This window comes from Exophiala aquamarina (genome assembly GCF_000709125.1).
Source record: "Exophiala aquamarina CBS 119918 chromosome Unknown aczIA-supercont1.2, whole genome shotgun sequence".
Classification (NCBI taxonomy): domain Eukaryota; kingdom Fungi; phylum Ascomycota; class Eurotiomycetes; order Chaetothyriales; family Herpotrichiellaceae; genus Exophiala; species Exophiala aquamarina.
Genome location: NW_013550586.1, coordinates 1,142,153 through 1,166,929, shown reverse-complemented (window position 1 = coordinate 1,166,929; position 24,777 = coordinate 1,142,153). Strand labels below are relative to the sequence as shown.

Here is a 24,777-nt window from a genome sequence, read left to right as displayed (position 1 = left end):
GGGCAGGGCTGCGTTGCTAGGGATTCTCTCTCTTCCAGGACCGTAGGATAAGAACCAATCGACGCCAAAACGAACACTATAGTAGCCACAACCAAAACGATACTCTTCATTCACCTGTGTCAGCGAGGGGACAGCAACGCTGTCGATCTCTATGGTCTTGAGCCCGCCAAAGGACTGTACTTTCAAGACTTCTCGCAATAGACGTGCACAAAGCTGTAATGGCCTTGTTCGTAAAGGTCACTGCCACTGAAACTTGGGCTGTATAGTTGTACAGCCGAACTCGTAGAGGGAAAAATGCTCTCAATTCTGCAAACTATGCTCTCATGACTGCTGTCTAATACTCAACGCACGCTCTCGTACGTGAGGTCGGTTTTCGTCCTTCTAGATTGTCTGCTTTCCTCCTCACTTGCTTGTTCTTCTATGCCAAGGCCCCTTCTCTCTTCTTTCATGACTAAGCGCCTCGAGCCCCAATACAATAGTACATGCCTTAGCATTTTCGGAATCTGTAATTATCACAGCCATTAGCTAACAGGCATTCCTGAGTGCTTGGCTCCCGTTTGGCTCCAGTTAAGAGGTAGAAGAGCATTGATCTTCTATTTAACGTGTAAGAACAGCTGGGGCTGATGAGCATCTATTTCATGCGTTTGTGTAACATCTCGCGTCGAGGAGGATACAGGCTGTTTATAGAAACACCCTCCGTCCTCAAAGGTTGCCCGAAGGTATCCGACTTTCCTCGAAATTGAACCTATTTGCTAGCGAACCCAGTCCGTCAATTCCAACTTCGATTACATCTCCGTTGTGGATGAGTCCTCTCGGCTCCATGAAACACCCCACGCCACTGGGTGTGCCTGTCATGATCACCGTGCCGCGTCTCAGTGTAGTCCCTCGACTCAGGTGTTCAATTATCTGAGCCACGGTCCAAATCATGTCGTCTGTATTTGTCTGCTGTCTGAGTTGGCCGTTGATTTTGGTCCAGAGTTGCAAGTCTTGGGGATTCGGCACTTTGTGAGCCAACACGACTACGGGTCCGATGGGCGCAAAGCGGTCAAAGGATTTTGCATAGCAAAACTGTCCTCCGCTGGCACTTTTGATCTGAAAGTTTCGTGCGCTCACGTCGTTGCCGCTGGAATAGCCAAGGACATAAGAGAGAGCCTCGGTCGCAGACACGTTTTTAGCGTCACGACCAATGATGACGGTCAACTCGCCTTCGTAGTCAAGCAAGCTCTGAGCGCTAGGGTGCACTGGGATGGTGTCGTAAGGACCTGCAAACTTCAGTTATGACCTGTTCTGCTGATTTCGAGCATTTACGGGTGGAAACCCTAGCGAGTTGGTTGGGTGTTTGTGATATGGTGTGAGGCTGGACTATGGGCACCGTATTACCAGCGAGAGCATCGGGTGGCTTTGTAAATACCACTGGATAATCTGGAATCGTATTCTTGCCTTCCTCGGCATGTCTTTTGTAATTCAACCCGATGCAGATGATCAGAGGTGTCGATTCTATCGGACTGAGGACCTGTGGGTGATGAACTCGCACTTAGCATTTTACGTCCCCCAGTACAACAGTGTCTCTGCCGAGACTACCATGACGAACCTTGTCTACCTGCTGCTTCTCTTCGGAATCTTGAAAGCCAGCCAGAGGGGTTCCACTCAATACAGTCACATACTGCCCCTGGAGAGGAGTTGTGAGCTGCTGAAGGGTCACAGAGCCGTAATGGATGTTTCCACTCGGAGTGGTGAATCGAACAAAAGCATCAATCGTCATACTGATAGCACATGGGGACAGCAAACGGCAACACGAAAAATGCTCTCCAGGTCGTCCCTTATCATGAAAGAGGCTGTCCAACTTTCTAAGATGCTTCCGCTTTGGCCATGCGTCAAAACCCTAGTCATGCTCAACCTCGATCCAATTCACCCATCTCCATGCCACATGTCTCATTGAGGGCAGTTCGATTGGTTATTCTCGAGCTCTAGAATCTTGCCTGCAGCCGACCGCTTTGGGCGAGACTTGTGCGAGTTCTGGCCAACCCGCGGCGAAAAGAACAGCCGACTCAAAACGAAAACCGCACCGCGGATTCGTCGTGCTCGGGGTACAATTCCTCCGTAGGCAGCTCAATATGCCGAGGAGATTAGATATTGCATCAAGAGTAGACCTGACTATGCCACGTAAAGTTTTGACGTGGGTATCCCTTCGAAACTGGTCGGGTGCAAACGTTGGTGGCTGATATTCTTGCATGACCGAGCTTAAAACCTGATTCTAGTTTTGCTCGACACAGAAGACAAGCGCCAACTTGTGTATGAAGCTCAGGTCACAGACAGAAGAGGTGTCCTCGACATTGTCTGATACGGGAACATCAGCAGGTAGCACAATTAATAGCGCAAATAGCGGCGACAATGGGTTTCGACTTCGACAACATATCGGTACCTCAGGTACGCCCGACAAAACTTGCACACATCGTATTGAGAACAGGCGACAAGACTGCAATGGGGAGCTTTTACCAAGAATTCCTGGGTGGTAAGATGGTTCATGAAAATGACGTGCTTGCCTTCATTACATATGACGACGAGCACCACCGGATTGCCCTTGCTCAGGTGCCCAACTTGAAGCCAAAAGATCGAGGAACATGCGGGCTAGAGGTAAGAATCTCGAGCCCGAAAGCCGCATTCCTCGTCGTATTAAGACCACCTGCTGATTCTAATTACGTTTTAGCATATTGCCTTCACGTTTGACTCTTTGGAGGACTTATTTCTTGCATATCGGCAGAGGAAGGCGAAGGGAATGGTTCCTTTCTGGTGCGTTAATCACGGCTTGACAATAAGCCTCTATTACGCGGATCCTGATGGAAATATCCTTGAAACTCAAGTGGATGTCTTCACTGATAACGACGAGGCCGACAAGTACATGCGATCACCTGCTTTTGCTCACAATCCCATTGGCGTCGATATTGACCCGGAGGAATTTATTGGCCGTATTGTGGCGGGCGACTCGAGGGAAACGTTATTGTACCGGCCCGATATTGGTCCAAGGGGTGTTGAATCAGTCCCGCGTCTTTAGAATCATCGGCAGCTCAACGGCTTGCGCAGTAGAGTAGCATCAATCAGATTTATGTTTCTTGCTCTCCGCCAGATCGAACGGTTCGTGTGCCACCAGATTTGAAAGGGATCCACTAATACATTTCGTAAGTGCAGAAACAAGCCCGGCTCTCAATATTGACCCCAGCACTACAGCTTGGATCCCTCATGTGACATGCTTGCCCTTGCTCCGGGGTATTGCAAGCGCGGAGCCCCCAGAGCCAAGGACGTGGGATCTCGGGGAAGCCTCCTCCACTTTATCCTGATTCGGTCGGTTCGGCGACTCGTCAAAATACCTAGGAAGTTTACATGGTTTGGTTTGACTTAAATACCCTAGTCTAGCCTTGCCTTGCCTTTGTCCTGAAATCAACTATTAGCAGTGAGTTACAGCACACGACAAACACAACATGGGAAGCGACTCTATCCAGAACGAGAACCTCGAGACCATTTCGGTGGAGCAAAAACAGCCGCCTCAAAAGCACAAAATTGGCGAGGAGGTTCTTGATTCACACATCCACGACGATCATGGCGACCCTCACAGGGCGGCCCTCGATGATGCAGATGCAGACGGCAGAGTCAAACTCACAACGTGGGCAGCTGTGTTCTTTCTTGGTTTGACCTTCATCTCGTCCCTCGGCTTCACCTTGAACTCCTTCTTGTCCGTGGCCACGCTGGTCGCCCTGGATCTCCAAGGCTCTTTGAAGAACGTCAATTGGATTGCTGGCGGATTCTCGTTGAGCGGAAGCGTAGCCTTTGCCATCGCTGGTCAACTTAGTGACTACCTGGGTCGAAAGGATGTGGTGGTGCTGGGCCAAACATTTCTGCTCTTGGGCCACCTCGTCGGAGCGACCGCGCAGACTTTCAACCAGGTTATCGCCGGAATGGTGCTCCTTGGAGTCGGAACTGGCATGACTTTTGTGTATGTTTCCGCCCTGTCTTCAATCAGGTATTTGATGTCATGAACACTACTGACCTCTTGGCGTCATCAGCATCTTTGCAGGGGTTTCCGAAATTCTACCAAACAAATGGCGATCGGCTGGGATCGCCATGATTGAGGCAAAGATTGCCATCTTGGCTATATTTGGCCCGCTGATGGCCCGAGTCCTTACAGACCGCGCCACGTGGCGATGGCTGTTTATCCTAGGTGACATTGTAGCTGTTGTCGCGATTGTTGGGACTCTCATTTTCTATCAGCCACCTCGACGCATTTTCCAAGACCGCACAAAACGGCAGGTCCTCTATGAGCTGGACTACGTTGGCATATTTCTCTACACGACAGGAGTTACCCTCTTCCTCCTCGGCCTCGGCTGGGCCGGGGCTCAACATCCTTGGAGGAGTGCTGCTGTCATCGCTCCTCTCGTCATCGGCGCAGTGCTGTTTGTCTGTACCTTCGCGTGGGACTTCACCAGAGGAGACAACACACGGCCGCTTTTCCCCTACAGACTCTTCCAAAAGTTCAGAGAGTTCAACTCTCTCATCATTATCATGTTCACATCAGGATTAGCACATATAGCCTGTACCACCTTTATCCCTCAACAGATCCTCTTCGTCTTCACATCGGATCCAATACTTGCCGGTTGGTACAATGTCCCCGCGGCAGTTGGTGGTCTCATTGGTGGTACTGTTCTGGGCGGTCTGGTTCCACGGATCAAGCACATTCCTCTGCAATTCCTGGCTGCCAATGCAATCCAGGCTCTTGGATGCGGGCTATTAGCCATTGCGACCCCAGACCGGATCGCTCCTGGCTTGTTTCTTCACGCCCTCGCGAATCTTCCTTTCACGTGGATCATTGTGCTCGGGTATGTCACCGTGGGTCTGCATGTGCCGCAGCGAGACATTGGTCTCGCGTTTGGCCTACAAGGCGCGATGCGTTATCTCGGTGGCGCTGTAGGAAGCACCATCTTCAACACGATCCTCAACGACCGACTTCCCATAAGTCTTCAAAAGAGGGTTGCAGAGGCCGTTATTCCGCTAGGGTATCCAGCCAGTGACTTGGGAAAGCTTATTACGGCTTTTCAGTCCAGGGTTCCTTCAAGGCTGGCGCAATTCCCACCAGACGTCGTCGCGGCCGGTAGAGAAGCTATTCGTTGGGCATACAGTGACGCTTTCGCATACGTGTGGTATGCGTCAATTCCGTTCTTCATTATCGCATGTGTTGTGTCCCTATGGGTTCTGGATCCTTCGCCGTACTTCACCAATCACACGGCTGTCGCAGTTGCGGACGAGAAGATTCCAACTCGATTGACGCGCGATCATGGCCGAGATGAATAGAAACATCCTGATAAATCTGTCAGCAGCGAACATGTCTGATTGCAGGATTCTTGCTTGAAATTGCTTCCAGGGAAATGCAGAGTGACTTGTCCAGAGTAGAAAGCGTTGCCTCTATGCAAGGTGGCCAATAGGTGCAAACCCTGAATTAAACACAATGTGCAATGAGGTATTTATGCGACGGCAAAGTTAATAGGCCAGTCAAAAAAGCCAAAAGCTATAAAATTCTTAAGCAGATAAATGACACCAATTTGAAATGTGAGACGGTAATCTTGGCATCGTCCCGACAGATGATATCAACAAGTGCATTCCACTAATCAAGTCACACCATCTAAGAGGAGAGACTTAAAGTGAAACGTCACACAGGCTGCGAATCCTCTTGGAGGACAGATCAACCTAACCTAGTTATTTGGCGTGACTCTGAAGTGCTTTCTCACTGTAAGCCTCCGCGACTGCCAGGATCCCAGTTTCTCTGACAAACTTGTTAGTCGTCCCTTGTGCTCGAGGCGGAGGTGTGTGCCAGATGAACTCATGCACATTTGCTTCCACTGTCTCGCCAACGCGCCCATACTGGACCCAGCCCTCGTCCTGAGCGTTCCCAAGTTCGGCCAAAGCATCAAAGGCCTGTAAAATCGTACTCATTGGAGTGATTTGGTCAGGAGGAAGCTTTTCAACAAGCCCGCGTGGGAGGCCGGGAGTATCGACAATTGAAGGGCAGACGGCATTAATGCGTACATTGGCAGCGATCGAGGCTGGGTTCCTTGCGAGAGCACGAACGAGGCCAACCAGTGCATGTTTACTGGCCGTATATTGAGGGATCGCAGGAAGCGGGAAAATGCCTCCACCAGAAGCGGTGATCACGATCTTGCCGCCAGGCTTAGGTTTGCCAGCCTCCAGAGACGGTACCGTCATGTAGTGTGCCGCAAGCTTGACACCATAGTATCTGTATGATTGAGATCCATGGTTTAGTCAACATAGTTTTCGTTTCTTGCCGTATGAGAAGAGTGAGTCAAGGGTGGGAGGGCAATGGCATATTTTACATACGTTCCAATAATGTTGACGGAGAAAACTGTTATGTTCGGCTGCAGCGGTGGTTTGTTCAGGTCATATGAGAGAGTGTTGAATATGTTGTCTCGGTCATCGACACCGGCATTCAGTGCACAGAAGTCCAGTCGCTTGCCCCACGCGTAGGCCTTTTGAAACAGCTCCGCTTGCTGCTCCCAGGATGATATGTCGGTCTGAACATACAAAATGTTGGGGTTGGACTCTTTTGGTGGTTGCATGTCTCCTACAACGACTCTCCAGCTCAAGGAGATGAGGTTTTTGACCAGAGCTTCGCCTATACCGGACGAGCCGCCTGTAACGACAGCTACAGGGAGCGACATGGAGATGGTAGTGACTTCACGAGATTAGTTAGGAGGATGAGAAGGATGAAACAGGATGAAAGACAGACTACCAATGGTGGAAGGTCGAAAGAACAAATCCTACCTCAAAGATAGAGAAATTAGCATACCAGGAATCAGCATGACCGGGCCGATCTCTTACCTCAGACAATGTCCGGCTGTTGAGCATATTCTAGAATCTTTGCTGCTCTCATATCTAGATCTCGGGCTGTCGGTGGGACACGTCAGTGGTTGCCGGGCCGAGCAGTAGAAATCGCCTGTGGTGGCTGGCACAAGGTTTGATAATTGAATGCCGAACGTTTCGAGAACAAAAGTCGGCCGGGACGAGTCGGCATTTGGTGTCCATCTCTTCAATCAACACCGTGGAAACAAACAACTGGAATATGAAGAAAGACTGTGACTTTTCCTCGTGTGATTTATACGCTTCACAAATTCTTAGCCTTTGTATCTTGCAGGGTACGACCAGGTGTTTGCGCACATCAAGATGACGCCACCACTTATTGCGCTCGAGGAGCACTTTTACTCAAAGGCGATCTTTGACTCCTTCAACAATTCTATGAAAGTTGGAATTTCCAAATGGCCCGGTGCACTGGACCGGCTGTTTGACGCTGGAAAGATACGGCTGGAGGAAATGGATCAAGGCAAGGTCTCGCTTCAAGTCATATCGCATTGTGCCGCAGATACTCCATCACTGGAGGCCTGCCAAGCAGGAAACGACCACTTGGCCAAGGAAATATCGAAATCCGAAGAGTGTAACAAGCGGTTCGCTGGATTTGCCGTGCTTCCCATGGCGGATCCGATGGCCGCTGCCGTCGAGCTTGAGCGTACAATCAAAGAGCTTGGCTTTGTGGGTGCCCTGGTTGATAATAAGGTCTCCGTTGGAGCTAGATTCTACGATGGTGAAGTATATGATGTCTTCTGGCAAAAGGTACAAGAGTTGGACGTGCCGGTCTATCTACATCCTTCTTGGCCGACAGAAGATCTCCTCGCACAAAGCTACACTGGCAATTATCCGATTCGATCGGCCACTGTCATAGGAGGTGCTATGTGGGGATGGCACAGTGATGTGGGCGTCCACGTGCTCCGATTGCATGCGGCTGGAGTCTTCGATAAGTTCCCCAAGCTTAAGCTAATTCTGGGTCACTTCGGGGAGATGATGCCTTTCATGCTTCAGCGGATCAGTGATCAAGAGCTGATCATGGGTCGCCGGGAACGGCCTTTCAAAATGGTGTGGGACGAGAATATATGGATCACAACTTCTGCGTGCTGGAGCTTAGACCCCATGCGCTGTATTCTCAGTAACACCAAGATTGATCGGATCATGTACAGTATTGATTATCCATTCACGACAAACGAGCAAGGCCTGAAGTGGTTCACAGACCTTGAAAGCAGCGGCCTGCTGACCCAAGGCCAACTCGAGCTTATCGCCTATAAAAATGCGGAACAGCTCCTTGGAATCAAAGCACCACCAAGCTAAGACCTCGATTCTTATTGTTGAAGGGTTGAGGTCGTGGGAACAGTGAGGACCACGAGTCTCAGCAGAAAGAACGAATGAGAGAGCGCCGCCTTGATGGATTTACATCACTAATCCATAACGACAGATACATGGTTTTCCCGCCGCAGTCCATGCGTCTCCAATTCAAACGTCAACCAGTGTCACAATTCACGAACCCCTAAAGATCTTACGTATAATCTGCTCCTACCAATGCTAATTTTACACCAGCCATCAGAACAGGATGTCGTCTGTATCCGTAAATGGAAGTAAAGTATTCCACATTTCGAAAGTATCATCACCAAATGCACCGAGAAAATCATTCTCCTATAGAAATTCATATCAGTTCCTGCTAGCATCGTGAAACCTGGTGGAAATGTTTGGAAAAGCGGCTTAAACTCTGATTTCAATGAAAATGGGACATCAAAGGGACACTTACCGAGAGCCCTAAGTCTTGATTCCATGTGAAAGAGTGCGGTTGCAAGTGCAGGCTCTCATTATCAGCTGGGAGGTCGTTGGCTTGGTTGTCCTTGTCCTTGTTGTTACGATCTACCGCCAGCCTTGCAAACTGGCACATATCCCGGACAAATAAGAGTGATACTTCTAGATCTGTAATTAATTCAACGTTGGAGACGTAGCCCAGCAACACATCTGCATCCGAACCGTCAGAAACTTGAAGGTTCATCAAAAAGCTCTAGCCTAGAACATCGGAGAGCGACCAGAAACACGCAAGTGGTCGATCATGAATAAAAAAAATAATACAATCCTTACCTAGAAGTCTTAGATCTGAATTTGTTGTCGGTGCATTGGCGTCCTGCAGTATTTGAACAAAAAGGTTGATGAAAGTGTATGCTGGAGTATACTGTGCGATCCTGCCTATATTATTAGCAATGGCTGCCACAAATTGGGAGGGCCGGTATTTTCTGAAGAACAACCGAGTTTCACCGACTCAGGCGGCAACGCTTACATTGCAGGACAACTGGCATCAATTTTAATTTGGCGAGTTGCAAGGATTGCAGACCGGGCAGCCTGTGCTACCGCCCTGCATGATCCTTCGATCCGAGCCAAGGCGGATGTGCTTTGTTCTATGCGTGAACGAAGAGCTGACCAAGGATATGTCAACGGGGTATTTATATCCAACACAAGACAGAAGTAATGGGATTGTAGCGATTGCACTTGACGCAAAGTAAGGCCGATATCTGGCAGCCGGAAAGTGTCGAGGGGACGATCGAGGCTGAATTTAGATTGGTGTAGTGCGTGGTTCTTTAGGTGGTCGAGCCTCTTAGTCAGATCGCGTACGATGTCGAACAATTGTTCTGGAGTCTGTTGCAAAGCGCGAGGGGTACAGAGCCGCTTTCTAACTGTGGATGAGAGTTGCATCATCTCAGTAAGTAAGCGGCAATAAATTGTGTTCCCGTCGCCGCCGTCCAGCGCACGGTCTGGGACTTGACAGTCAATCTCATCGTCATCCATCACCTAGTGAGTGATTGGCCGGTCAGTCAGGCTCCGTCCTCGCATAGGACAGTATGACATACCGAAGGGCGACCTGATCGTGTACATATCTGTTTCTCCAGGCAATATATGGACCAGAAAATCCAATTTCTATGCTGCACTTCATGGGATGAGATGTTCCAAGACCGCGGAGGCCGTCTGTGAAGGCCCTTTGAACAGGCCATGCGCATTGCGTTGGAGCACATGATGTATTGCAACGACACCTTACCCATTCCTTCGCTATAGTATGCCTTATGAGGACAGATGCGTCAGACTCGCTGCTATTTTTATCTTTCGGTGGAACCATTACCATTAGAATCAGTGCTTGCACCCCTACCATGGATGCTCGCAAAACTTGGATCTCTGTGTGTACCGACAGCGCATTCTCGAACAAGTTTCCTGAAGCATTCGAAATTTCTCGAAAACTCAAACTCGATGATTTCGAGAGCGCTATTCGACACCCGCTTGCCCATAGGACATTGCGCAACGCGTACCACGACTTATCGTCCGGGAGTTCGCCGCGAAAATGGGCACGGAGTCGAGACTCAAACCAAGATCGCTCGACAATGCCAAACGTTGCATCGAGCGCCTCTTCAAAGTACGCTGTGTGGAGGTAAAATCGTAAGTGAAAATTCTAGACACCTTGACACGGAGGAAACTGCTAGTAGGTTAGTCTCATACCTTCGGTGTATTCCCACGCAATCTCTGGTGCAGGCTCTGGTGCGCGAGTAGCCGATGGGGTACGGCTCATCTTCAGCATTCCCGCCAAGGTCATGACGATTCGCATGGCCACGTTCGCGAATTCCGGCGACTTCACCTTTGAATTGATCCAGTTCACTCCAGGCTGGGAGGAGAAGGACAGAAAACTGCGAGGACCTGCTCCAAGGACAATTAGGAGCGTCGATCTTGAGCGGTGATGTTGGTAAGGGCAAGGATTTATTACTATAGTACTCAACATTCAGCTGCAGCAATGGGCAGATTAGCCTTCCGTGTGCGGAGCATGATGGAATTGGACGAATGCGAAACTCACTGCGTCTGTGGCATAAATGCTGCTCTCGTCTTGTTCAACTGCGTCGACATCAGCAACCTCTGGGTTTGGCTCATGATGTTGTTGGGAAGGCATTCCTGGACCATCGATCTGATGATGGATGAAGATTAATGGCTGTGAAATACTAGTAGTTGGCTGCCTGTGATACCGACGGTCTCCCGGTTCATGATCCTATGATAAATTGGCTTTGTGTTGGACCACACTAAGAAAATTGAAAAGCATTGCGGATGGATGCGAAGGGTTTAAGCTCAATATGATGCTTCAAGAGCTCTTATGGCTCATGGGTACCGGGCCTTTTATTTTGATAACTGACTTACGGTTGTCTCAAGAGCAACGCCATGGCTCGGTGGCTGACCCGTCAACTGCCGTGCAGCTGCAGTATGGTCGGCACTGAAAGGACTTTCCGAGGCACTTGTATTTCTATGAGGGAGGCTACCTTGAAAGCGATGATGCAGCGCTGAAGGGCTTTCTGGCGGGATACTATTATGGCGGGGGAAACTCGATGACTGGCTGTCATGGATCTGCCGATGCCTCTTTCTTACGGTGACGGTGCACTCCGTGGCACGATCCAGGCAGTTGCTGCATGGAACAGTGCCATTGCCTAAAGATAGCGTAAGTACGGCTATAAGCGACCAGAGCTGACATGGTGATAGGCTTACATCGTATCTTTTTCGCCCGGCAGTGGTTGCATGCCACTGGCCGACGGGTCGTCGGTGCTTTAACGGTGCTAGACCGACGTGGCGAAGGCGAAGTCATGGCTCATCTAGGAATCAACCCTCGCAAAGGTAGAGCAGATTTCACAAACAGCCACACCTGTGCGAGGTGAGGAGCGGAAAGCCGGTACTATGTGAATGTAGTAGAGAGGGCGTTCATTTGGCCGAACAAATTCGGCCGCCAAGCCGGTCCCGATTTCCTAGCGGCAACTAATCCTGCCGAGGTGCGAAGCCACCCAAAGCGTAGCCGCGGATCTGATCATTGATCGGTATTAGCTAATCAAAGGATGAATGTTATTAACGAACGCCAAAGTTAACTGCAAGTAGTTCTATCAAAGGTAAAGGAGTGTATGTGCTAATAGCTCCATGAGGCCTTTAAATTCCTATGTTAATAGTTCGCACTATACTTAAACAATTCCTCTTCTAGACCTCTGCATTACGTGACCCTTGCTGACAAGGCTCTGTCGCCTGATCACCATCCCTTCTGGGTGGAGGTCGCGTGGTAGATCATGTTTGTAACAACTGAGATCCTTACACACAGCGCCTCTACTTTCAAAAACTAGAACTCGAACGAAAGAGACGGTGCAGTAAAGTGTGCTTGGCTGTAAATTCCCCAGGGTCAGGCTCATATCCAATAGTTTGACGTCGCGGCCGGCTCAAATAGCCAACCCTGCCACCCCCTTCATCTCCACTGTACTCCTGGTGTAGTCCGCTGATGTTCCACTGTGCGTCTCTTTTGGCTAGTCTAGGATTCATGATGTTGGATGTTGATTCGCTTTTCCACGTCTTGGACGATCGATTCTTCACTAATAGCCTCAGCAGCGAAGGACCCTTGTCTTTCTCCCATACTCGGCTTCCAATGTAGTAAGACTTTATCGCCTGTGAATAACCGATCGACTTGTTCCAAAGATAGGTTACGTGTCTCGGGGTAAAAAAACCAAATTAGGGGGATGAAGGCAGCGTTGAAGACTGCAAAATATATGTAAGTGCGCCAGGTAATGCTCTTGATCGAAACCTGTTCAGACAGTGTTAGTCTCCCTTCTTCAGCTAAGTGTACATATTAAGAACCATACTGGTGTAATTTCCACTACCAAGAAGGTGAAGATCCAGTTTGACGCTGTGGCCAATGCTGCAGATTTAGTTCGGATTGCCAGCGGAGCATATTCGGCAGGTAGTAGCCATGGGATCGCCAAAAGGCCCACAGCGAAGAAAAAGTTAAAAAGAAATAGCATCACAATAGCTGCGAGCCCTGCCGATTTACTTCCATTCGAGACAGTGCCTGCGAGGGTTGCCATGCAAGCAGCTTGACCGGCACAGGCAAAGATCATCAACTTACGACGGCCAAGTCTATCAAGGCACCAGATAGGCACCAAGGAAGACAGTAGATAGGCTATTCCGTTGAATCCAGCGAGCAACATAGCTGTGCTGTGTGGAATACCAACTGAAACTTCGAATATAACAGGTGCGTACTATCAGCGTTAGGTAGAACACACAATTGGGAAAGTATGAACTAACATATGTGATCAAGTTTATGCCGCTGAGCTGCTGCATAAATTGACCACCAATGCCGAGCAAGGTTCGACGACGGAACCGTTGTGGACTAGACTTGAAAAGTGCCAAAATGGTCGTACCTCCAGCCGCAGCTCTTTCTTCTTCCAGAGCCTGCTGAATCTCTCGTAATTCTGCAGCAATAACGGCATTCTCGGGCGAGATCGACTTTGCTTTCTTCTGCAATCTCCATAGGATCGTTCGTGCCTCGTCAGCCCGGTCGTGAGCAAGAAGCTTGACGTAATTAGCCGCGCCCTCAATCGAACGAGCATGCCACTTACCCATCTAGGCGATTCGGGGAGAAAGAAGACCATGATCATTGTGAGTATAGCGAAGAAAATTTGAAATCCAATGGGAAAGCGGAACTGCGCCTCGCTACTGACGAAACTCATACCATAGTCTGAAGGCACATTAGCAACGAGAGGGTATCAAGAATATCGGTCGTGGGCTACCTGTCCAGTAAGATATAGTAACTCCGAGGATTGTTATGGCGAGTTCAACTGAGAGACCTCTACCTCGATCCGTAGGTTTCATTAGTTCTGAATGCCACACCGCTATATCGCGTTAGACCAGAGCACAAACCTTCAACGCATCATTCTACTTACGAATAGTGGCGGTGTTCATGCCATTTCCTATCCCAGCCACGATTCGGCCCGCGATGAGTTGCGGTATTCCATAAGCGGTTGTTTGAAGAACAGCGCCGATAGAGAGTATAATGCAACCATAGATTATAGACCATCTTCTTCCCAGTCTTTCACCAAATAGAAACGTTGTGATCGCGCCGAAAAAACATCCAATTTCGTAGATAGCTACCACAGTGCCCTGAAGCGAAGCACTGCCATTGGCGCCATTTGTAGTATCAATCTCCGGAAACTGCTTGGTGAACGCTAAGCCGGTAAGAAGCCCTGACATTACGCCCTGGTCTGGAGATGGGATTAGCGTTGAAAATTAATAGCTCGAGTGTAGCTTGTGGAGATTTACCGTATCCAAAAAGCAAGAAGCCTGATCCTGCCGCCGCAGTGATGGCCCAATCAAGGGCAGGTCCGGTGAGGGAAGACATGGCTGCTAGTCTTGTGTATGGCGTTTGAGGTAGCGTGACACTGAGATGAATATGTATTATGATCGTTTTCGGATTGAACAAACATTGGGCGAAGAGCTTGGGGATTCATAGTCTTATATTCATGTGTATTCCAGACCTAGAGCGATCTTGTAGGGGAAGGCTAGAGCAGGGAGGAATGGATGTAGCTCAGGCGGGGGCGAGATATCCCCGCATACGGAAAGCACCATACAATGAAAGTTGAGGGATCTCTTTTCCCCGATGTCCTAGCTGGGGGAAAGAGAATGGACACGGGGAGCAACGAAGGTGGCGCTCCATATGTTCTCTTTTAGTAATTGGCGAGTCATGGCTGCGGAATAAGCTCCTGCCTCGTAAACTTAGCGGCAGGGCCAGACTTCGAATGTCTGCAAGACCGGTTTATGTGGCGCGTAAATTCGCTGCCTTTGGCAATTCCTTCGGCTTACAATTCTGGATAGATTGTTTTCCAAATACGGCGATACCGAGTCGCCGGCGCTAAATTTTAAGTCAAGAGCTGGACGTCCGCCAATATCTGGGGTCTTGTTCAAGTTTGCTGTCTGCCCTGGGTTGTCCAATGTATGCAAGTTGATAAAATCATCGCTTGACAATAACGACAGCTGAAACACCCTCCAATAGTCTTCTCTTTCTTCCACATTTACCAGTAACACCTCCTCCAGAAATTCTAACCTCAGAATGGCTATAGCAACCTCGGTCGAACCCGCCTCTGACACGGTGTTGCCTCATCATATTATAGAATCATGCCTTACACCTGCAAGAGCGCCCACAACGAAGCTGTTTTCTCTTGCAGGTCGAAGTGTGGTAGTTACTGGGGCTGGAAGGGGGCTTGGCATCACACTTGCAACTGCAGTGCTTGAAGCGGGAGGCGATGCTATCTGTTTGGACATCTTACCCGAACCTAGCAAAGAAGATTGGGCCAACATTGTTCGAATTCAGAAAAGCTCCAAGGCTTCGGCTATATATCTTCAGTGCAATGTTGTCGACGAGAGCGCTGTTTCCTCAAGCCTTGCTCAAGCAGCAGAATACGCTCAAACAAGAGGCAAGCCGATAAGAGGCCTCTTGCACTGTGCTGGTATCCAACAAATGATTGATGCAATGGAATACCCCTTGGAAGGCTTCAGAAGGATCCTAGATGTTAATGTGACTGGAAGTTTCTTACTTGCTAAACACACTGCGCGTCTCATGCGGGATGAAGGAAACTCTGGCAGCCTGGTCCTGATCGCATCCATGTCCGGTCAAATAGCCAACCGTGTGAGTGTACTATCTTGACAAACCACTGCAATGACTGCTCCTGACCATTTCAGGGAATCCATTGTTCGGCATATAATTCATCCAAAGCTGCGGTACAACAGATGTGTCGCTCTTTGGCGATGGAATTTGGAGTTCATGGCATAAGGGTGAATAGTCTCTCCCCTGGGTATATAAGAACAGCCATGACCGATCAACTCCTGGAAGAGAAGCCTGAAATCGAGAAACTGTGGATGATGGGGGCACACCTTGGTCGCCTAGGAGCACCCGAGGATTTTAAAGCCCCTGCGGTGTTTCTTCTGGCAGATGGGAGTGCGTTCATGACTGGTTCAGATCTTCGGGTAGACGGCGGACACTGTGCATCGGCTTAGACATAAGGAATTGCCCAGGCGCGGGAATGCGGGGTGGATGATAGTTGCGGAGGTTTCAGCATCCATTCCTAACTAGGGAGTTAGATCACGTAACAGGGCGCTCAAGCTTAAAAGGCTTCCCACTGGGGCAGATCTGTGGAGAAACTTCTCTCTAGCAGCATCAATTTGACCACGCTTTATATCTGTTGATGACCACACGAACACTATTAGCATCTGACGGTGACTCATGAATACGCTCTGGCGCATACCTTGAATGGATCATGTCAATACTCGGACCACTAAAAGCTCACGAGGTCGATCGGGTTGTGTGAATTGCCGGAAACGGCGAAAAAAATGTGAATGGATAATCATATGCCCTAAGATCGTTTGCCTTCTAATGTCTTTTGAGGCGACGAAAAGAAGCCTTCCTGTACTAGATGTACGAAACTTCGGGACAGTTGCCAGTGGCAATCTGAGTACACCTTCCGCCATGGTGGAATTCACGCCCAACATCCCTCGATGGTACAAGCTGGCCCTCAACGCAAAACAACGAGCTCGGAACTCAAGGTCAGTTCTTGCCTGGTACGTACTATTCGTGGAAGGCATTGATTTCTTTAGATAATCGACGTCGAATTTGGCCCCAGTGGCAGAAAGCGGACTCGACGACAAACTGCTATTCCGGAGCTGGAGTCCGGTTCTGGCAACTTACATCTAGACATGGAGGTAGACGCAGGAGCCAATGCAGGAGATGGTTGCCTTCGAGATTTAGGCGAACAAGATCAAGGAGAAATATTACCAACTTGTCAAGAGGACCAGACTGTGAAAGACGGTAACAGCATTGAACAGCACCCACCATTCATTTTGAGTATTGGCCAACCGGAGTTCCTCACTCCGGATCAGTTCGACTTTCGGGAACGTGCTGAGGCCACCCATGTTGATATTGACGTTGGATCTCCTAATGTTCAAAACCCTGATGCATCAGGAAGCCGTGAGCACTACCAGCAGAATGAAGCCTACCCTAGCAAGAGCTCATCAGATTTCAACCCTGCAACTGGCCAGCATGCACACCTGATAGACAAACTTACCGCATCCCCGAGCTTCGGAGAAGTTCATGATAACCTTGCGGATCTCAGCAATGTTGATCTTGAGGTCTTGAACTATCTCGCTTCTAATCCCTCAAACTTAGATTTGCTGGCTTCTAGTCCTTGGGCTTACAACCAAACCGGCATAACAAGTCAAGCGTTCTCACCGGGAATACCGGGATCTGTCGTTGCGAGCTCGCCTGACATGTACTCTACATATTATCCCGATCACACTTATAAAGAGTTACATTCACAGCTACACAACCATATGGTAAAAACTGCGAGGAACAAAGCTCTGACCCGAAGGGGTAGTATAGAATCTGTTCAGCATAGGGATACCCCGGGTTCACCTCCTTTGTTTCTTGGCCATGCGAGCACACAAGGTGCGACATCCAATTCTTCAGCAGCTCGGCACGCCTGGCAGACCCTCCCCATAAAACAGAAGCGGTATGTTGAGCTTTGGCAGAACTACCTTGATGAAATTGCCCCGTGGCTCGATATGTTTGATAGCGAAAAGAACTTTCAAACAACGGTGGCCATCATGGCGAAGGATGTGGATTATCTTCAATTTTCGATCCTAGCTCTTTCTGCCCGTCAGCTCGAACGGAAAAATCCTAGCAAGACGCACACAGAAAGTCTACATTTATATCAAGAGGCCATCAAACTCATTGCTGTCCAGCTACCAAGTTTGAACACTGAGATCATAGCCGCATGCGTATTGTTGTGTGTATTGGAGATGATGAGTTCATCGCCGCGCGCATGGGCGAAGCATTTGGATGGATGCGCCATGCTCTTGGAAGCTGCCGACGTGAACGGCGTTGTCGGAGGAGTAAGACAGGCTATATTTTGGTGTTTTGCTCGAATGGACGTGTGGGGAGGCTTCCTCGGCGACACTATCACTAAAATTCCGACGAATCGTTGGTTCATCTCCACCGACTCAATGTCATCAGCAATTAGTCAATTCAAAGGTAAATCAGGAAGTGACAACTACGCCAACTACGCGGTGTTTCTTTGCGCCAGCGTGGTGAATGTGGTTTCCAACGAAGCTTCCCCCTGGCCCCGAACTGCTGAGAGTGACTACAGCACTTTTGTGTCTCGCTGGAAAGCACTTTACGAAGTCCTTGAAGGATGGTACGACGACCGACCTGAGGATATGAGACCCCTGATAAATTTAGCCCCACCACAAGAGGAAATGGACTCCCCGTTCAACGCGATTCTATTCAGTACGCCAGCTGGTGTGAACGGCAACCAGCTTTACCATGCTTCGATGCTGTTGCTGCTCCAAGACAAGCCAAAGGAGATTCGGATGCCAAAATCACACAAATCCACGATATGGCATGCCCGACAGCTGTGTGGAATTGCATTGTCGAATGATAATCACGGTGCATCGATCAATGCACTTCAACCTCTCTGGATAGCTGGCAAATTCATGTCTCACCGTTCAGAGCACGTGGCAATCTTGGCTGCCTTGGAGCGCCTCGAAAAACAAACTGGTTGGGCAACGGCGTGGCGCGCACAAGACCTGAAAGAATTCTGGGGTGTTGGTGAAAGTCAAATCTGAACTTGAAAGAATCCTTGCTTCAATCTGGCCCTCCGGAAGTTCTTGAACCTGGCGCGTTGAATTGCCAGAAATGGAAATTCTCTACAGCTCCATTTTGGGATGCGACAAGCACTCGATCGGATTTTTGTAATCACGTGATAATACATTCTGTTCGCCCGGTGATGAACACAGTGCCATGCAATGTGCTACCGCGGTCCATATGATTGCGATCTCGCTGAGCTATTGAAAAAGCTGATTGCATATTTTATGACCTTTGTCTCCACATTGTTGGCCTACGGTCCCAAGAAAAGACCGTTTTCAGGCTCTAGCTGATCAGCCATTTCTGAAAGATGTTTCTATCCAGCAGGTCCTCACATGGCGCATCCGGATTCAGGTATGCTGGGGCTATGAGAAGGAGAAATCAAACCCCTCGGTTGGAATCCGAAAAGGACCAGCAGGGAAGGAAAGATTATGCTACTGAACGCGCCCTTTGTCCAATCTCAGTGCCAACTCAGGAATCAGCAGTCGTTCACGACTTACCTAGAATAAAAGGACCGGAGGGGTTGTTTTATTCGAGAGCTGAGAATCAAAAATCGCCGCCGCAGGGTGAGGAGAAACTTATCATTGTCATGGTCGAGCTTCCTGCGCGCGGGAAAAGCTATATCGCAAGAAAGTTGTGCCGGTATCTCAATTGGCTTCAATATCCCACGAAAGTGTTCAATGTTGGAGAAAAGAGAAGAAACCCAGTCACGAAAGCGAATGAGGCTACTGGATTGAACAGCGACAATCTCAAAACCCGGCCGGACAATGTTGCACATAGTGCCGCCTTTTTTGACCCTGATGATCAAAATGCTAAACAAATCCGCGAGCAAATAGCTATGGAAGTCTTAGACGACTTGCTCCAATATCTGCAAGAAGATGGCAAAGTCGCTATATTTGATGCCACCAATACTACTACCGAGAGGAGGGCCATGATCGTCAAGCGAGTAATGCGTGTGAATTCAGGCTTGAAAATTCTCTTCATTGAGTCTCAATGCTTCAATCAGACAGTATGAAGCTTCCGTTTCAATTTCTCCTTGCGGCGGCATTTTGCTAATTCTAACAGATTCTTACATCAAACATCAATTTGAATCTTTCAGGACTCGATTACAAAGCCGCAGACCCCCTCAATGCTCTTATAGACTTCAAGAGCCGCATCTGGATGTACCAGAAGCGGTACACTCCAATAGATGAAGACGAACAGCACCATGACTATTCCTATTGTCAGGTAATTGATGTTGGGCGAAAAACTATAACTCACAACATCAATAATATTCTGTCCTGCCAGGTTTCAGAATTTCTTCAGAAGTACCATTTGTATCCTCGTCAAATTTGGTTGACTCGACATGGAGAATCAGAGGATGATATAAATGAAACTCTCGGTGGTGATTCTTGTCTCTCAGCGGAAGGGCTCAAATTTGCAAAATCTCTTTCATAATTTATCGCTAGACGCAGGCAAAGTTGGAGGACCTGCACATTGGATCACAACTGGGCTGATAACCGCAACTCTCTGTCTACTGCATTTGAAATCTGGACGTCTCAGTCGCAAAAGAGCGTTCAGACTACTCAATATTTTGGCGATTCATACCATAAAAGACATGTACGGGGCCTTGACGAACTGAATGCAGAAGCCTTGGATGGTTACCCTCGATGCGAAATCCTTCATCACTTCAAGGACTGGTTCGAAAAGCGACAACTGTGCAAATTCGCTTGCCGATATCCTGGTGCTAGGGGAGAGGCATATGGAGATCTCATCCACCGGCTAAAAAAGATCATTCTAGACGTGGAGGGCTCGAAGAATCACGTGTTATTCATCTCCGGTTTGGCTGTAATTCGGATACTTCTCGCATACTTTCATGGCTTACCAAGGAAAGACATTCCGCACATTGATGTCCCGCAAGGCATGCTGTATCTCGTTGACCCTGTGAGTTTAATATCTAACTTCGGGAATGTTTTGTTGATAACGTCGCAGCAACCCTACGGAGTAAAGATTTCGGAATACCGCTATAGCCCTGCCAAGAATTGGTTCGATGAGATCGGCTCGGTAGGACTTGAAAATCCCCCTAATCGACCTCGCTCAACGCGAAATCCTACCTCCTGAGAAGACTTTCGCATTAGAGAGCACCAGGCCTGCATCAACAGTCTGTACGGTGGCTGTGTGAACTCTCTTCACCTTCGCTATATCTCGACACGATCAAGGCACCAGTTCTGTACTGGCGAGGCGGACCCACGTTTTGCTAATGGTTTCTTTGTGTATCAGTTTCATTGAGTCGGGTCAATCAGCCGTACGATAAGATAGATATCAACTCGTGGCTTGGCCTTTTTGTGTATTCTTTTAACCAGTCAGGAATCTTTGACTCTGGGACTGTTCACTTATCCTAAAACCCGCTTAATGTGCAAAACCAATCCGAGACATTTTGGAAATCCGGTCTCAGCAGCTGAAATGCTACTCTGGTCCAAGAATTCCTGGTCGTTTTAGAACGGGGTAAGGCCGAAATCTGGGGTTCCCAGACTAAGCAGAGGCTAAGATGGGGTCGGTGTTGACAGAAACGGTATGAGCGCTACAAATTTCCAGATTAGGCAGTTATCTATCCATGTTATCCAAAAATGGTATCCCGAAGAATTGGGTACATAGCTGGGTGTCAATCTCGAGCTCGTAGAGTTGCCACATGCCCATCATAAATATTATACTCCTATGGGGATGCGAACTATCCACCACCGATAACAGTGCTATCGAAATTGTACGACTCAAACTTTGTCCAGTCGCAATCACCCACACATTATGGCGCCTTCACTTGAGGAATACGAAAGGGTTGTAAGTAACCTCCAAGTCACCAGTGCTGCAAAACTTGGTCGCACAGTGGGCGAGAGTGACTTGGCTCTCGAAGAATCGGAGCAACATGGCAGAGTCCTGGGGGTCTTCCGATGCCTCATTGCAGATTTGTGTGAGCAGTTCAAAGGAGGTCACCCTGGTGGTGCCATGAGCATGGCAGCTATCGGTGTCGCCCTTTGGAAATATGTGATGAGATACTCACCCCTTAAGCCTTCACACTTCAATAGAGATCGATTTGTGTTATCAAATGGTAGGACTCAGTTCGATGTCACCACAAAAGGCGCAGCTACTAACTCCCCACGTTAGGCCACACATGCTTGTTCCAATACACATTTATGCATCTGGTTGGGTACAAGTCAATGACACTGGATCAATTGAAGTCATATCATTCAAGAAAAGCCGATTCTTTATGCCCTGGTCATCCCGAGATTGAGAACGAAGGCATCGAGGTAAGCGTTGTTGCTGTCTACAGCGCTGTCCTCCTCGACCACACGCTAACGATGACAGGTGACAACTGGACCTCTTGGCCAAGGAGTCGCTAATGCAGTCGGTCTAGCCATGGCAACCAAGAATCTAGGGGCCACCTATAATCGACCTGGCCACGACCTGGTGAATAATATGACATGGTGCATGATAGGTGACGCTTGTTTACAAGAAGGAGTTGCTCTAGAAGCCATTCAGCTCGCTGGCCATTGGAGGCTGAATAATCTTGTCATTATTTACGATAATAACCAGGTGAGTCAACGTAAGATTTCCACAAGGGACGAGGAGTCCAACTATATGCTAATTAAGAATTTAGATTACATGCGACGGCTCGGTGGATGTAGTATGCTCAGAAGACATCAACGTCAAAATGAAATCCTGCGGCTGGAATGTCATCGACGTATTTGACGGTTGCTCAAATGTGGTGGGTATTACTCGAGCACTCATCGCAGCACGGGAAAACCTAGACATGCCCACTTTTGTGAATGTCCGCACCGTCATTGGGGTTGGTAGTGCTGTTGCTGGTGACGCAAAAGCTCATGGTGCGGCCTTTGGCCCGGCCGAAGTCAAAAATATCAAGAAAGGGTTCGGGCTAGACCCTGACCAGCACTTTTACCTACCACAAGACGTGAAGGACTTCTTTGGGGAAATCCGGAGTCTTGGAAACTCTTATCAGCGAGAATGGGACGCTAAAATCAATGCTTATGAGCGAGCCTATCCTGATCTAGCACGAGAATTCACGTTGAGAATGCAAGGCAAGCTTACGGCAGACTGGCGAGCCTTGATTCCAGTGAAGGGTGACCTTCCTACAACACCGACCGCTTCGAGGAAATCGGCTGGTCTAATTTGTAACCAGCTCGCTACCAACCTCAATCACATGATGGTTGGTACGGCTGATTTGACACCTTCAGTCAATATGTCATGGAAAGGACACGTTGATTTCCAACACGTGAGTTGTAATCACGAAACAATTTTAGTAGTTCCCGATTTACTAATCCTAACAATAGCCCGATCTGAAAACAGCCTGCGGCCTGACAGGCGATTACAGTGGCCGATATATCCACTATGGCATTCGCGAGCATGCCATGACATCTATCGCCAACGGTCTAGCTGCGTTCAATAAAGGAACTTTTCTTCCTGTCACGTCAACATTCTTCATGTTTTACATATATGCCGCCGCTGGTGTGCGTATGGGAGCGCTTCAAGGGCTTCAACAAATTCATATCGCTACACATGACTCAATCGGAACCGGTAGGATTTCAAAGTCTCTCCATACTCTTTTTGATACCATGAGAGATTCTAACGATTGTAGGCGAGGACGGACCGACACATCAGCCTATCGCACTTCCTGCTCTCTATCGTGCCATGCCAAACGTCCTGTACATTCGACCTTGTGATTCCGAAGAAGTGGCCGGAGCCTTCATTGCTGCTTTCGAGGCTACAAGCACACCTAGTATCATATCACTTTCTCGCCAGAATCTAATTCAGTATCCCCGGTATTCGAGTCGCGATGGGGTGCAACATGGTGCTTACGTCTTTATTGAGGAAGCGGATGCAAACGTTACGTTGATTGGAGTTGGCTCTGAAATGTCTTTCGCAGTGCAGACCCGCGAGGTCCTCTCTAAGCATAGGATCAGGGCTCGGATAGTTAGCTTCCCATGCCAAAGACTCTTTGGCATACAGACGCCAGCCTACCGTGAGTCTGTCATGCAATATAGCCGCAATATACCTGTGGTTGTGATTGAGGCGTATGCAGTGAATGGCTGGGAGAGATATGCGGATGCCGGGTTCAGTATGTCCAGTTTCGGCAAGTCCTTGCCTGGTGATGCGGCATATGAGCATTTCGGCTTTCAAGGTGATTCAATAGCAGAAAAGGTTCGTGGTTTACTTGAAAGAGTCGACCAGAACGGCTTGAACTCATTGAGAGGGAGTTTTCAGGATCTGAACGGCGTGATGAGTATCGGACCTGAAGCGGATTGAGTCAACGTTGTCCAAACCGAAGCAACTTCTACCCATTGGAAGCAATTCAATTCCTCTAAATGTAAACATCAACATGATTACAGTCTTGAATTAGAAAGTTTAGAATTAGAGTACTTAGTGCATCACTTTCGAGTTTCAAGTCTCATCTCAGTACCGTTCACCTATCTTGGATCGCATCTCTGGGCAGTCTCGCTACATAATGAAAACTGGAATTCGATGCAAATTCTAGTCTCTCGATTTAAGGTCATTTTGTCGTACGAAGAGGTGAATTAGTTCAGTGATTAGGTGCAGAAGAGAAGAAGTCGCATTTAGCACGTGTCAAAATCGGGTGTCTCATTACGCGGTTGTCTCATTACGTGGTGCACAAACAGCAATAGTTCCAGTTTAAGCTAGTCTCAAGATCTATTCAGTCTTGTTATGTCCACCTTGAGTCCATAAAAAAGTTAGTTATTCGATGCTACTGCCTTTTCGATTCATTATCCATCTTCCGACAATATGTCGTCGAACTCGACATCATAGTCACCAGAGGATTGGGGGCATTTCTGATTTCTCATCTAGTTTATGTACTCTGCTTGAGTTGAAATTTAGATTTGGCTGTAGCAAATCTCTTCTTGCCTTTTTTTCACATCTTTTGTTGTCTCAAAATTCCTGACCACATGCCCTGCACATTTTCACTTGACAGTTAAAAATGGGGTTTCTTCTCGTATGGCTCGTAATCTTAGAACCAGCTTTGGATGCTACTCATGTGCCCTTCTTGGCAGTGTTCTCAACACATCTGCTGGCGCATGATCATCGACAGCGGGGTTTCGAAATGGCAGCATGGAATTAGTAAGTCATGTCGAACTCTTCGCAAGCTTGACATTCGGTCCTTTTGGAAAAGAAGTTGAAAAAGGAGCGAACCACTCGTATCGATTGTCAATTGTATCCTTGTGAACGTACCATTGAATTACAGTTCCCAGCACGATATATATCCCTGCCAATGCTAGGCTTGATCCCATACACACCATTGATCCCGTGGAGAATGGTACCAACTATTTTTCAGCTGCTCCATTCAGCCACCTGTCTGGGCTGAATGAGTAGGGATCCTTGAAGACATT

The 24,777-nt window shown here is 48.5% G+C and overlaps 11 protein-coding genes across 11 annotated transcripts; 7 read left to right on the top strand and 4 right to left on the bottom strand.

The window, feature by feature from the left end:
* Positions 1–702: 702 nt before the first annotated feature.
* Positions 703–1,762, bottom strand: A1O9_02249 (uncharacterized protein; the record flags this gene model as incomplete). The annotated part of the gene is made up of 3 exons (XM_013407824.1): positions 703–1,262; positions 1,381–1,513; positions 1,547–1,762. 3 exons carry the CDS (start codon positions 1,760–1,762, stop codon positions 703–705), a joined length of 909 nt encoding a protein of 302 aa, XP_013263278.1.
* Positions 1,763–2,391: 629 nt separating this feature from the next.
* A1O9_02248 (uncharacterized protein) lies at positions 2,392–3,052 on the top strand (the record flags this gene model as incomplete). The annotated part of the gene is made up of 2 exons (XM_013407823.1): positions 2,392–2,634; positions 2,708–3,052. The coding sequence occupies 2 exons, from the start codon at positions 2,392–2,394 to the stop codon at positions 3,050–3,052; spliced, it is 588 nt and encodes a 195-aa protein (XP_013263277.1).
* A 424-nt stretch (positions 3,053–3,476) lies between these two features.
* On the top strand, positions 3,477–5,340 carry A1O9_02247 (uncharacterized protein; the record flags this gene model as incomplete). Its single annotated transcript, XM_013407822.1, has 2 exons — positions 3,477–3,988; positions 4,059–5,340. The coding sequence occupies 2 exons, from the start codon at positions 3,477–3,479 to the stop codon at positions 5,338–5,340; spliced, it is 1,794 nt and encodes a 597-aa protein (XP_013263276.1).
* A 402-nt stretch (positions 5,341–5,742) lies between these two features.
* Positions 5,743–6,722, bottom strand: A1O9_02246 (uncharacterized protein; the record flags this gene model as incomplete). Its single annotated transcript, XM_013407821.1, has 2 exons — positions 5,743–6,280; positions 6,382–6,722. 2 exons carry the CDS (start codon positions 6,720–6,722, stop codon positions 5,743–5,745), a joined length of 879 nt encoding a protein of 292 aa, XP_013263275.1.
* Positions 6,723–7,224: 502 nt separating this feature from the next.
* Positions 7,225–8,217, top strand: A1O9_02245 (uncharacterized protein; the record flags this gene model as incomplete). Its single annotated transcript, XM_013407820.1, has 1 exon — positions 7,225–8,217. One exon carries the CDS (start codon positions 7,225–7,227, stop codon positions 8,215–8,217), a length of 993 nt encoding a protein of 330 aa, XP_013263274.1.
* Positions 8,218–8,466: 249 nt separating this feature from the next.
* A1O9_02244 (uncharacterized protein) lies at positions 8,467–10,846 on the bottom strand (the record flags this gene model as incomplete). The annotated part of the gene is made up of 9 exons (XM_013407819.1): positions 8,467–8,559; positions 8,672–8,883; positions 9,004–9,104; positions 9,200–9,708; positions 9,768–9,974; positions 10,034–10,326; positions 10,405–10,599; positions 10,667–10,685; positions 10,754–10,846. The coding sequence occupies 9 exons, from the start codon at positions 10,844–10,846 to the stop codon at positions 8,467–8,469; spliced, it is 1,722 nt and encodes a 573-aa protein (XP_013263273.1).
* A 1,383-nt stretch (positions 10,847–12,229) lies between these two features.
* Positions 12,230–14,092, bottom strand: A1O9_02243 (uncharacterized protein; the record flags this gene model as incomplete). The annotated part of the gene is made up of 7 exons (XM_013407818.1): positions 12,230–12,499; positions 12,558–12,953; positions 13,000–13,266; positions 13,314–13,432; positions 13,485–13,586; positions 13,638–13,955; positions 14,014–14,092. The coding sequence occupies 7 exons, from the start codon at positions 14,090–14,092 to the stop codon at positions 12,230–12,232; spliced, it is 1,551 nt and encodes a 516-aa protein (XP_013263272.1).
* A 708-nt stretch (positions 14,093–14,800) lies between these two features.
* Positions 14,801–15,744, top strand: A1O9_02242 (uncharacterized protein; the record flags this gene model as incomplete). Its single annotated transcript, XM_013407817.1, has 2 exons — positions 14,801–15,376; positions 15,430–15,744. 2 exons carry the CDS (start codon positions 14,801–14,803, stop codon positions 15,742–15,744), a joined length of 891 nt encoding a protein of 296 aa, XP_013263271.1.
* A 696-nt stretch (positions 15,745–16,440) lies between these two features.
* A1O9_02241 (uncharacterized protein) lies at positions 16,441–18,366 on the top strand (the record flags this gene model as incomplete). The annotated part of the gene is made up of 1 exon (XM_013407816.1): positions 16,441–18,366. The coding sequence occupies one exon, from the start codon at positions 16,441–16,443 to the stop codon at positions 18,364–18,366; it is 1,926 nt and encodes a 641-aa protein (XP_013263270.1).
* Positions 18,367–18,974: 608 nt separating this feature from the next.
* Positions 18,975–19,822, top strand: A1O9_02240 (uncharacterized protein; the record flags this gene model as incomplete). Its single annotated transcript, XM_013407815.1, has 2 exons — positions 18,975–19,394; positions 19,451–19,822. 2 exons carry the CDS (start codon positions 18,975–18,977, stop codon positions 19,820–19,822), a joined length of 792 nt encoding a protein of 263 aa, XP_013263269.1.
* Positions 19,823–21,166: 1,344 nt separating this feature from the next.
* A1O9_02239 (transketolase) lies at positions 21,167–23,680 on the top strand (the record flags this gene model as incomplete). The annotated part of the gene is made up of 6 exons (XM_013407814.1): positions 21,167–21,467; positions 21,524–21,666; positions 21,725–21,952; positions 22,017–22,649; positions 22,708–22,951; positions 23,013–23,680. The coding sequence occupies 6 exons, from the start codon at positions 21,167–21,169 to the stop codon at positions 23,678–23,680; spliced, it is 2,217 nt and encodes a 738-aa protein (XP_013263268.1).
* Between the last annotated feature and the right edge of the window lie 1,097 nt (positions 23,681–24,777).